The 12176-nt window shown below is 51.6% G+C and overlaps 1 protein-coding gene across 3 annotated transcripts; it reads right to left on the bottom strand.

Annotated features, from left to right (window-relative positions):
- Window positions 1-2557: 2557 nt before the first annotated feature.
- On the bottom strand, window positions 2558-12176 carry CNPY3 (canopy FGF signaling regulator 3). Of its 3 annotated transcripts, none has more exons than XM_025925198.2 (7): window positions 11854-12176; window positions 7118-7241; window positions 6401-6458; window positions 6201-6323; window positions 3908-4030; window positions 3542-3659; window positions 2558-3203 (listed from the first exon to the last, which is right to left on the bottom strand). In XM_025925198.2, the coding sequence occupies exons 1-7, from the start codon at window positions 12014-12016 to the stop codon at window positions 2989-2991; spliced, it is 924 nt and encodes a 307-aa protein (XP_025780983.1). In that variant the 5' UTR covers window positions 12017-12176; the 3' UTR covers window positions 2558-2988. The 3 variants fall into 3 exon arrangements, with proteins under 3 accessions (XP_025780983.1, XP_086563020.1, XP_025780984.1); XM_086706894.1 differs by lacking the exon at window positions 11854-12176 and adding an exon at window positions 8697-8714; XM_025925199.2 differs by lacking the exon at window positions 6401-6458 and having other exon boundaries at window positions 6201-6297; window positions 11854-12173.

Raw genomic sequence — 12176 nt, 5'->3', positions numbered from 1 at the left:
ATTCTAACAAAACTGACATTAAGACAACTTTCTGACAGATGGAAGTCAAAGGTGTGAAGAGCACCATTTTCTAACCTGCAAAAAGATGCTGCATGGAAATACCACCCAGGAACTGGGAAGTTGAAGAAACTTCCTAGCGATTGTCCTCTAGAATAAATAGAGTCCTTGTGCAGCCGCCCCTGAGACTACAGAGCCCCAACCCCTGAGACTCCACTACCAGGGCCTGTGGTTCTTTTAATCATGGAAGTGAAAGAAATGCTTTCTGGTTTGCCCATCGGCCTTTGTGGTTCTGGATGATGGCTGAGAGACAGATCCTTTCTGAGGTTCCGACAAGTTGTGTTTCTGAGGACAAGACACTGACCTTGTGATTTCATTGAGGCCCTCTCCCCTCTTAGCAAGACACCCTGTTTCTCCTGGTATAGTGGGGTCCAGCTGGCCTCATCGTGAGAACCATGAGAGAGGCTTGTTAAGCATGCAGACTTCCAGGTCTCCAACCCAGCAAATCAGGTGGGCCCAGACATCTGTATGTTTAACCACCATTCCATGTGACTTTTCATGTTCAGGTGAGTTTAGGAAACCCTGTTTTAACAGGATTTCTAATTAAGGGACTAAAATCAGATTAACTCCAGCTCAGCCAGTCCCCTCATCTTATGGAGAGAAGGGGTGTGGGAGAGTGGAAGGCATAGTCAAGTTCAGAAAGGCTTGTAGGTGTGGTGGGGAGAGAAAAAGAAAAACCTGGAAAGCTGGATCTTGCCTCTGGCTCTTCCAGGCTGGGGGCGGGGTGGGGGGTGGGGGGTGGAGGGAGAGGCTGCTTACTGGGGTGGGTGGGTGGAGAGCTAGTGTGTGCAACCTGCTTGGCCTTGTGGGTGGTGGTGGGGGAGGAACAAGGTGCTATTCATGCAGCAGCCACAGGTCAAAGAGCAAAGCAGTCACAGCACTGTCTGCCCTCTGGTCTGGGACTGGGTCTGGATTGGGCCACTGGGTCAACACCCCAGTAAGGGGACAGGTCTTGTCTCATCCTACTTTAAGGACCAATGAAGCTCTAGGGACTGATGTAAGGCAGGCACGGAGGTGCTGTGGGTCAGTGACATAATGGGGGAATCAGAGACTAGCCATGAAATCCTGGACAGTCCAGGGGGGCTGCAAACGGTTCCCCAGCCCTGGGCTCCAGCCCTTGAACAAAGTCCTGGGTGGGACCTGAGTCTCGACTGGACTCTCACTGCCCACAGCCCCTTCAACAGGGGGCAGTACCGGTCCCGGAGATGGGTGGGGGCAGAGGGGCTGACCCAAAAAAGCATCATCCTCCAAGGACCTGTTGGAAGCCTCACCAGCCGGAAGAAAATTTTTCCGTTTCCTCCACCCTCTATGACCTTGGCTGCCCCAACTCAGGGGAGAAGTGGGCCTGAGCCCAGGCTACGAGGGGCCCCACACCCCCAGTTCAGGCCCTGGAACATTTCACCAGAGCCAGAGTCTGCGGCACTTCGGCAGTGCATCTCCCCCGGCCCAGCAGGCCCAGGCCAGAAGCACAGAGTCTGTGCGGGTACCCACAGGGCACCTGGTGGGGGTGCCACGCTGGCAGGACATTCTGCCATTGTCTCCTCCTAAGAAGCCTCCTCCTTTCCTTTGAAAAGAGGCATGCTGGTAAGGGTGGAGTTCTGGCTAAGAAACCAAACCAGTTCAGTGTGGACCACACTGCCAGTGCCGGGTGTTGGGTGAAGGAGCTGGCAGCTTCAGGGTAGGGGAAATACAATGGACCCAGAGTCGTGCCAGCTGCACACTTACTAACGGCAGGACCTTGGGCACGTCACTTAATTTGAGCCTCAGTTTTACCTTCTACAAAATGAGGCTAATGGCACCCACCCCCAAGAGTTGTTAGGGTTCAAGTTAAAGCCCTGGGAGTGCGTGCCGCTGTCCTCACTATCGCTACTGAGGGCCTGATCCCTGCCCTCAGGACAGAATGCGGAGGTGCCTGGGCCTCCCACCCCTTCTCCCTAGAGGCCAGCCTTCCTGTTCTTCCCCTGCACCCAGAGAACGTTGTGTAACCAGCTGTTGTTGGGGGGCTGGGGTGTCCTCCCCTCCAGACTCCAGGCACAACAGCTAGGAAGAGCAGAGTGACCAGCTGTGGTCATCAGGGAACAAGGTTCAAGACCAACAAGTAGGGCAGATGAGGTGGGAAGGAGGGGTGGGATCTGGCGGGGTCACCAGTAAACAGTTTACACAACAAAGGGGAAGGCCTTGCGCGAGAGAGGAGAGGCAGCGGGAGCCCAGCCAGGTGGCCAGGGCACAAGTGAGGCCCCTCCTGGCCTGGGGAGCTTAGGGAGTCCAAAGGCAGCTGAGGGGCAGGGCCAAAGCCCAGTCCTGAGCCTCACCCCAAAACAACCTGGGCCCTCCTGGCACTTGCTGCCCCCCACAGCTGGCAGGCCCAGCCTCAATAATGGGGGATGGGAGCCGCCTCTCCACCCTTGGCCCCCCTGGGCTGGAAGGGGAGAGGGAGGAGAGCAACTGGGACTCCAGGCCCCTCTGAGGAGCTGGAGGGGACTCAAAAATCAGAACAAAAAAGGCCAAAAGGTTTTTACTCTGTGAGCCCTGGGGAGGGCCAGGCAGAGTGCAAGGTGTCCACAGGAGGGGATAAGCAGGGGTGGGGAGGCCTGTAGTCTTGCTTCCCTGCTGGGAAGGAGTGAGGGGAGGTGAAGGCCGGGTGCCCTCTCCACACCTGCCCCTCCGGAGTTCATACTGGAGTCCTTGGTAGGCGTGAAATCGCATGGCCTGCCTGAAGCCTGGGTCAGGACAGCCGCTTGGCAGAGGGAGGAGGTCGGTAGGCTGACGGCAGCTGATCTGAGCTCTTCCCTGGCCCTGTGTCTTTCCCGGCAGGAAGCTGGCACGGCAGGGAGGACTTGGAGAGGGACAGCCATCTGCCTGCCAGAGCTGTGCCCCAGATTCTTCAGCTTCCAGGTCAGGGGTCATGATACAGGGGGCACTGGGTTAGGCTCAAAGCTCATCCGGGGGGCTGTGTGTAAGGGGGGATGCCTTCTGGATGCCCTCATCCTCATCGGGGCTGGGGTCTTCTTCAAGGCCACCTAGCTCCTTCCTCTGTTTGCTGCCGCTGCCCGAGGCCTTGACCTTGCCGCTCTTCTTTTTAGACTTCTTCCCTCCCAGGGCGGCTGTGTCCCCCTTCTTGCCGGACCACTGCTCTGCGAGGCAACCTGGGGTGAGGAGAGACACCCTCAACAGACTGGTTTGCTGGGTGAGGAGCACTGACTGGGCGGCCCCGGAAGCGGCAACTGGAAGTGGTGTCAGGTCCCCTCCTCCTGCCTCTCTGGGGCCTCCAGGCCCCTCTGGGGGCATCTGAGTTACCACCATGTTATTCTGCACCTGGTTTCAGTACCTCTTACTCCACGCTGTCCCATCAAGCTCCTTGAGGGTATGGTGCTTTCTAGGTCTTATCTCTTCTCTGTCCCCTCCCTACCCACCTCCCCTGAGGGGGGGCAAGCAGTAAAGCTGAGGGCCCACCCACCCTGCCCTCTCCCTCCCTCAGACTCACTGGTGTCCTTGCCCTTCAGCACGTGGTTGGCGCAGAGGAACTGAGTCAGGTCTTCCTCCTGGTGGTTCCTGTACCAGTCCTCGATCACCTCCTCAAACTCTTCCACCAACACGTCGCACTATGAATCAGAGTACATTGCGTTGGCAAAGCCCCAGCACTGACTTGCTCCCGGGGGAGCTCAGCTGAGCCTCACAACCCACTGCAGGGCAGGCAGGTGGCTGTGATTCTCCTGAGGAAACTGAAGGCAGAGAGGTGAGATGACTTGATCAAAGCCTCCCAGCTCTTGGTGGCCTTCCTCAGCCCCAGACCCAGTCCCCACCCACCCCCGTGGGGCACGGTAGGCTCTGAGGGCCAAAAGGCCCATACCTGCTTCTTAAGGTCAGCCACCTCTGCAGAGGTCTCATTCCACAGCTCATAGGGGATATCCATCACCACCTTGACCCCTTTGTGGACCAGGTTGTGCAGTGTCTCAAAGGTCTCAGACATGCCCTGGAAGAGGCAACCAGGCATGAGAAGCGGAGCTTTCCCTACCTCCCACCCTCCTCTCCGGGTGGTGCTGGAGGCCCAAGGACCCAGCTCTGAGAAGCCAGGACTCTCAAGGCTTCTCACACTGGACCTCACTTTCCTCTCCCCTCTTTCAGGCCTACTCCACAACCCCTACGCACCTACACACCTACACACACACAATCACACACAACCTATCCTGCCTCCCCACACCTCCCCCTTTCAAAAGGGGCTGCTGTGTGGGCGCCTGGGTGGCTCAGTAGGTTAAGTATCTGACTCTTGACTTTGACCCAGGTCATGAACTCACAGTTGTGGGATCAAGCCCCGCGTCAGGCTCTGTGCTGAGCATGGAGCCTGCTTAAGAGTCTCTCCCTCTCGCTCTGCCCCTCACTCTCTCTTCCCCTCTCGCTATTAAAATCATCATCATCATAATAACTTAAAGAAACAAACAAAAATCCCCAAAAGGGCTGCTGTTGCCTTCTGGCCCTTTGAATAGATACTCCTTTCCCAGGAATTAAGTGTGCCTTTGCTCTTTCCCCTCACTGTGGCCAGGAACACTCGCGCCCCCACGTCTAGACCCGCTCACTGCTCTAATTCTTCCTACGGCTTGTGCCTTTCCTGGGTTGGAAGTGGGCACGAGTGAGGCAGGGAGGACCCAGTTCTGTAAAAATATTTCTGCCAGCTACCTAGGTCCTCTCCCTGGAGACTACACCTACACATCATCTACTTCCTCTATCTTTCCAGAGGTAATGCATGCAAATACAAACAAATATACATACAAATCCATCCTGCCCTCCTCACCCCCATTTTTTACACAAGCAATAGTATATAGCAGACACACTCTTCTGCACCTGGCCTTATTAACAGACTTTGGAGATAATTTTAATTCACGCCACAAAGAGCTACCTCATTCTTTGTTTTGTCCACTGAATGGCCACATCAATTTATTTAACCCCTGGTGAATGGTTAGGTTGTTTCTAATTTTACTGCTACGGAAAATAATCTTAAACTTTTTTTTTTTTAGGTTTATTTATTTAGGGGCACCTGGGTGGCTCAGTCAGTTAAGTGTCCGACTTTGGCTCAGGTCATGATCTCGTGGTTCATGGGTTTGAGCTCCACGTCAGGCTCTGTGCTGACAGCTCGTAGCCTGAAGCCTGCTTTGGATTCTGTGTCTCCCTCTCCCTCTGCCCCTCCCCTGCTCATGCTCTGTCTCTCTCAAAAATAAATACAAACATTAAAAAAAAATTTAAGTGTATTTATTTATTTTGAGAGAGAGAAAGCACAAGTAGGAGAGGGGCAGACAGAAAGGGAGAGAGAGAATCCCAAGCAGGCTCCACGATATCAGTGTGGAGCCCAACGCAGGGCTTGAGCTCATGAACTGTGAGATCCTGACCTGAGCCAAAGTCAGATGCTTAACCAACTGAGCCCCCAGGGGCCCCATAAACATTTTTATATTAAAGCAAAACATGGTTTTATTACTGAGTAGAATACAAAATTCATACAAACAAAAAATTTAAGACTTCTGTTGCTTAAGACTATCTCTCTAGGTTTCCCAGGGGTTTCTCACTAACCGACTTCACTGGAAGGGTAGGTGGGTGGAGAAATGTGGGAGGCAAGTCTCTTACCATGTGCCAGGCACTGAAGACGTAGAAACAAAGAACTATGGGCCTTGTTGTGAGAAACTCCTTGTTCAGGGACAGAGCCATTCATACATACAGTAAGTGCACTGAATGTTACACAGGCACCCTGACAGCGGTCCAGGTGCGTGCCCAGTGGGCCCAGGGGAATGAGGTATTAACCCCACCCCCACCCTGCCATGTCTTCTGACATCTCTAAAGCCCACAGGTCTGTACTGCCTGAGCTCTCACTGAGCAAGTGATCAGGCCTCCACGGGGATTGCCACCCTGCATTTCAGTCTGAGGCTGAGACAGGGCCCTGATGGGCAGGCCCAGGCCATGAAGAATGTGCCTATCGCCACTGAAAAGCCAGGCCACTCAGAAGGGGAGAAATGCACACCGTGGCCGATGAAGAATGGGAAGAGGCCAAGGAGGGAAGCCCCCCAAGCATGATCTCCAAATCACACCCACGCCAGCAGACCACTTAGACACCTCCAGGCCTGGCCCCAGTGGGGATGAAGGACAAGCACAAATCCAACCTTGGCAAACCGGTTGCTGCCGGTCCTCTCCTTGTGCAGGCTATAGTCCAGGAGCCTCTTGCAAATGGTCTCAGTGACTTCGATTAACCGTAAGTCCCTGCAGAGACAGCAGCACGAGAGGGGCTGAACTCCTCTCCTAGCCCCAGTGGGTCAGTGGTCCGTCCCTCCAGCCCTGCTACCCCAACACCTGCGCATCTCACCAAAGGGAAGTCAGAGCTGGAAGGAAGATAGGTCATCTGGTCTGGGGGCTCTGAAATGCTGGAACACAGACCAGAGAGACAAAATTGTAACAGCTCTACGGGAAGGCATTTTTTATAAAGCTAAATGATTCAGTATTTAGATGGTTTTATAAAGCAAAATGTATTAAGTTTTGATGTTAAAATATTTCTTTTTTTCTGTTTTAAGATTTATTTTTAACTCATCTCTACACTCAACGTGGGGCTTGAATTTATAAGCCTGAGATCAAGGGTCACACACTCCATTGAATGAGCCAGCCAGGTGCTCCAACACATTTCATTTTGAAAGGACCATCATAGCTGATGAAAGTTTTTTGGGGGGGTTATTTTTACTTTTAATATTTATTCCTGGCAAAATTAAAGATTGGTAACCCTATATTACCAATTTTTTTTTTTTTTTTTTTTAATTTGCACTGGTCCATGAAATCCAAGAGTCTGGGAATGAGATAAGGCCCAACAGTCTTGCTTTTACAGATGAGAAGTCCAAAGCTCAGTGGAATAAAGGGACTTATGAAGACCACACAAATAGTTGGGGGCAAAACCAGTGGGCAAATTTAGGTGTTGGTCAGAGCCGCCTCCCTTTGGTGGGTCTGCCTAGCTGGAAGGGAGAAGGGAACTCCAAACCTCTAAAGCCGTTACGAACAAAGCAGGCCAGGCTGGTGGGTACCCTCTTTCACTTACGACTTGGTGTATTTGACTCCGGAAGCCTTCCGATCCAGGATGCCATAGCCTGTGTCGATCACCTCCTTGGTCTTGCCGGTTTCCTCAAAAGCTGATTTCAGCTCCACGGCAACGTATTTACACACTGGGGGAGGGAGACACAGCCCAGCCAACTGAGTGCACGTGAGTCTGATAGAAGCCAGCTCCCAGCAAACCACACCAACGTGGATGCCTCTCCCAGACGGGGTCAACACCCCAGGCAGGGAAGGAGTTAGTCCCAGACCACCCCATGGAGGTCACTGGGGGGAAACTTGGCTCCAAGATTCACTGCCCCATGTCCAGTCCTGGCTGACTCCATTTCTCCCAGCTCCCTCCTGCCCCCCACTCCCACCACCCTCTGTAATCATTTTACTTTAAAATTTTCAAACATATAAAAAAGCTGAATGAGTATAATGAATAACTATATACATTCCGCTCATGTCAACAGTTAGTGATCTGCTACATTCTCTCTCCAATATGTAACATAAAATAATATGATAATATAGTAGTATATCTCAACAATATATACATTGTTTCTGCTAAACCATTAAAAAATTGTTTTTAATGTTTATTTTTTTTTTTTCAGAGACAGAGCACAAGCAGGGGAGGAGCAGAAAGAGATGGAGACCCAGAATCTGAAGCAGGCTCCAGGTTCTGAGCTGTCAGCACAGAGCCCGATGCAGGGTTCAAACTCACGAACCAGGAGACTATGACCTGAGTTGAAGTCAGATGCTTAACCAACTGAGCCACCAAGTCACCCCTTTGCTAAACCATTAAAAAAAAATTTTTTTTTAACGTTTATTTATTATTGAGAGACAGAGAGACAGACCATGAGCAGGGGAGGGGCAGAGAGAGGAGGAGACACAGAACCCGAAGCAGGCTCCAGGCTCCGAGCTGTCAGCACAGAGCCCGACGCGGGGCTCAAACTCACAAACCGCGAGATCACAACCTGAGCCGAAGTCGGACGCTCGTTTAGCAGGCGCCCCTGCTAAACCATTTTAAAAGTAAGTTGCAGGGACACCTGGGTGGTTCAGTCAGTTAGGCGTCCGACTTCAGGTCAGGTCATGTTCTCACGGTTCATGTTTCGAGCCCCACGTCGGGCTCTGTGCTGACAGCTCGGAGCCTGGAGCTTGCTTCCAGTTCTCTCTCTCTCTCTCTCTCTGGCCCTCCCCTGCTCACACTCTCACTCTCTCAAAAATAAAATAAACATTAAAAAAAAAAAGATATAAAATAAAATAAAAAGTAAGTTGCAGATATCATGACCTTTCACCCCTAAAAATGTCCTCATGCATCTCTGGAGAATAAGGACGTTCTTCTACCCAACCATACAACCATACTGATACTCGGAAAATTAACAATTCTAATACCACCTAACAGTCCACATTCAAATTTCCCCAATTGTCCCAAATTTCCCTAACTGTCTTGTATGCCTCTTTTATTACTTGATTTCGTATGTTGTTCCACTACCAGCTCTCTGTTCCTACCAAGGTAATTTGCTCCATCCCTTCCAGAGGCCTTATTTCTACTGTTTCTGTACATTCACCTTCTCGTTTCCTCTTACTTTTCCTCAGTTATTAAGCAACTCCTAGGTGTCAGGCACTGCCGGGGATTCACAGATGAAAACAAGGTTCCAGATCCAGTCTAATGGAGTAGAAAGAAGTGTAAACAGATAATTACTACTGCATAAGGAGTACTACCACTAAAAGCGTGACCTGTCCGAGGCCCTGGGAGAGCACTTAATGCCCTCTAGGGGCTTTTCTGCCCATTCTCCCAGCTTCATTTTATTTATTTATTTATTTATTTATTTATTTATTTAAAAAAAATTTTTTTTAACATTTCTTTATATTTGAGACAGACAGAGACAGAGCATGAACGGGGGAGGGGCAGAGAGAGGGGGAGACACAGAATCTGAAACAGGCTCCAGGCTCTGAGCCATCAGCACAGAGCCCGACGCGGGGCTCGAACTTATGGACCACGAGATCATGACCTGAGCCGAAGTCGGACGCTCAACCGACTGAGCCACCCAGGTGCCCCTCCCAGCTTCATTTTAAAAGCCTCCTCCTACTGGGAAGTTCTTCTGGACCAATCCCACCTGCTCCTGATTTTATCTGGGCCTCTGCAGGATCCAGGACCCATGCTCTCACTGAGGGCCTTTGGCCATTTTGTGTCTCCCCAGTTAGACCATAAGGGTACCCAAAGTGAGTTACCATGTATTGGATTTTTTTCTGTATTCCTCTAGTCAAGGACTGTGTGTGTGTTGGATACTTAATAAATATTGCTGACAGACTGTGTTTGTGGTCGAGCAGCTTCTGATGCCTCTGAATGAATATGATCTATAGGCTAAACACCATCAGAGTGACTGTAACACTGACAGCAGACTTTGGTAGGAGACCAATTCACCACCAAAACAAATACCTCCCCTGAAGGCTTGCTTGGTAAAATTTTATAACGTACACATTAATAGATGGCTTGGAGAATCTGGAACACATGAAAATTCCAAAATATAGGCTGGGATCTCAGAGTCTGCAATGAATCGAGGTGGCGCACCTCCCAGGCTCTCTATCCAGGACACCTGTCCCCCTCCCCTCTCTGTTCTGTACTCTGTGTGAGCTCATCGCTTTTCTGGCTCTTTTGCTCCTTTCTCCCACGCCCTCAACGTTTAGGATTCCAGGCCCTGGGGACCTGGAACCTCCTTTCTCTCTTGTGCCCATCAACCACAACCTTGCTTCCCAACTCTTCCAAATCTTACCTCTTCAAGACCCCCTCTGGGGATCCCACCCAGAATCAGACTTGGAGGAGGCTCATGGCACAGGCCCCAGACTCTCCTGGACACCCACCTACTCTTTTTCCAGGCAGGCTCTCCTTCCTCTGTGCCAAGGCCTATTCCACTGAGGCTACTGAGCCAGGAGGCAGGCTTTGTGGGCCAGACACAATCAGCATTTAACAACAAAGGTGCAACAATGATAAATAAAAGCAAATACACTATTAAGAGGAGCCTAAGAGTTTGCCAAGCCATCCTGTGACTGAAAATCCATTTTTTTCAAGTTTTATGTATTTATTTTGAGTCAGAGAAGGCACCCATGTGTGCTCAAGACTGTGCAATGGGGGAGGGGCAGAGAGAGAGGGGGACAGAGAGAATCCAAAGCAGGCTCCACGCTGTCAGCACACAGCCCAACGTGGGGGCTCAAACTCACAAACCGTGAGATCATGACCTGAGCCACAATCAAGAGTCAGATGCTTAACAGACTCAGCCACCCAGGTGCCCCTGAAAATGCCTTTTAATCTTTATCCATTACCTACAAAATGGGGTTGGACTAGAATGATCTCTTAAAATCTTTGCCAGCTCTCTGCTTCTGAGTCTGTGAATGCCTCCTAATGGAAAGAAATGTGAGCTTCTTAAGACTATGAGGATAATCAGAGACACAGTGGAGGCTAAGATTGAAAACAAAGAGGAAATGAACTCCGCAAAAGAGTTCTCGAGAAAGAGTGAAAGGAAAGCATTGCAACCCTCTGCCTATTTATAGGGCTGAGGGACAAGGTACAGGCTAGCACCCATACTGGGAGCCCTACTGGTGAAGTCAGGTCGTGTCTGAAGCATCTTATCTTTCATCTCGAAAATGAAAGGATTATGTGTCCCAAACCACCTACCCCACCCCCACTTCCCAGGACTTAGGGAACATCTGGCCTGCTGTATGCTTTGAATTGGGATGAAATGGATTTATAGCCAACTTGCTGAGGGGTTTGGGTTACAGAGATGGGAAGAAAGGAGTGGCTGCGAAGGTCCGGGGAGAAAACAGAGATGGGGGGAGGAAGAATGGCCCTTCATAGTCCCAGATCACTGGCTTGGGTGCTGGTGCTCTTTCTCTCTCTGAAGTTCCACACCTCCACTTCTATACCTTTGGGATTCATTTTCTCCTTATTCCTAAAATCCTCCTCCCTCACCAAATTCCCCCAGGCTCTACTCTTGTCCCAAAGTGGCCCTGTATTCTTCTCCCCTTAGGCCTCAGACCCTTCTCCTTCCTCCACCCACACCCACAGTCCCTGTTTATTCCTATTTATTCCAAAAATATTCACTGGGTGCGTACCAGGCATTGTGTGAATAAATATCTGAGAAAAGGTCCTGTCCTCAAGGAGCTCAGAGCTAGTGGGGGAGTCCATCAATTGCACAGATTAGGTTGTGGTGAGGGCCAAAAGGGGAAAGGACTTTCTCAGGCTCTTCTTCCCCTAAGAACAGTCATACATACTTTCTCAGTTCCTCAAACTTGTCTGTCCTTTGCTTCTTAGCCTATGGGCCTCTGCATCTGTGGCTTCCTAAGACATTCTCTCTTTTCACTTCTCTTCACCCAGCTAAGTCCTAATTATTGTTTGGGCTTCCTGTACGAAGCCTTTCCTGACTTTCCTCTACACACAGCCTTTCCCCCATCCCTAGGCTAAATTAGATGCTCCTCACTCGGCAAAGCCTGTTATCTATCATGGCATCTACCACCCTGGATTATAACTGCTTCTTTTGTACCGATTTGATCGCTCCAGGTGCACCGAGACCTGATCCCTTGCCCGCCCCTGTGTCCTCAGCATCCAGCACAGAGCCAGGCACACAGTAGCTTCAATGAATGAAGAGACTCTAGCTCAGGAGGCAAGGATCTTGCATCCCCCTCACCCCCTTCTCTGCACGCCCCGCCCCTCTGGCAGGATACTCCCCGCCGGCCCCGCCCCCTCACCTTCGCATTTGCTGGGGAGTCGAACCCAGTCGGTCTCCTCGGCTTGCGCCTGGCTCGGGCCCAGCTCCGGGGCCGGCAGTAGCAGCAGCAGCAACAGTAGCAGGGAGAGAAGCAGAAGACAGCGGGGTCCGGGCCGGGGCGCGGGCTCAGGCAACGGCTCCATGGCCCAGCCGGACCCGACCCCAGCGGACCGGGCTGCGCTTCCTCCGACTGCGCGCGCTGGGCAGCTTCCCGGAGCCGCTTCCGGGACTGCACACGTGCCTCGGCGTAACCAGGGCAACAGGGAGCCCCCGGCCCGCTCCCTCCTCTGGCTGCCTCGGCCC

This window comes from Puma concolor, chromosome B2 (assembly GCF_028749965.1).
Source record: "Puma concolor isolate L17-30 chromosome B2, mPumCon1.1.hap2, whole genome shotgun sequence".
In the NCBI taxonomy this organism is placed as follows: domain Eukaryota; kingdom Metazoa; phylum Chordata; class Mammalia; order Carnivora; family Felidae; genus Puma; species Puma concolor.
The sequence above is the reverse complement of the archived record's forward strand: the minus strand, read 5'-3'. Positions and strand labels throughout refer to the sequence as shown.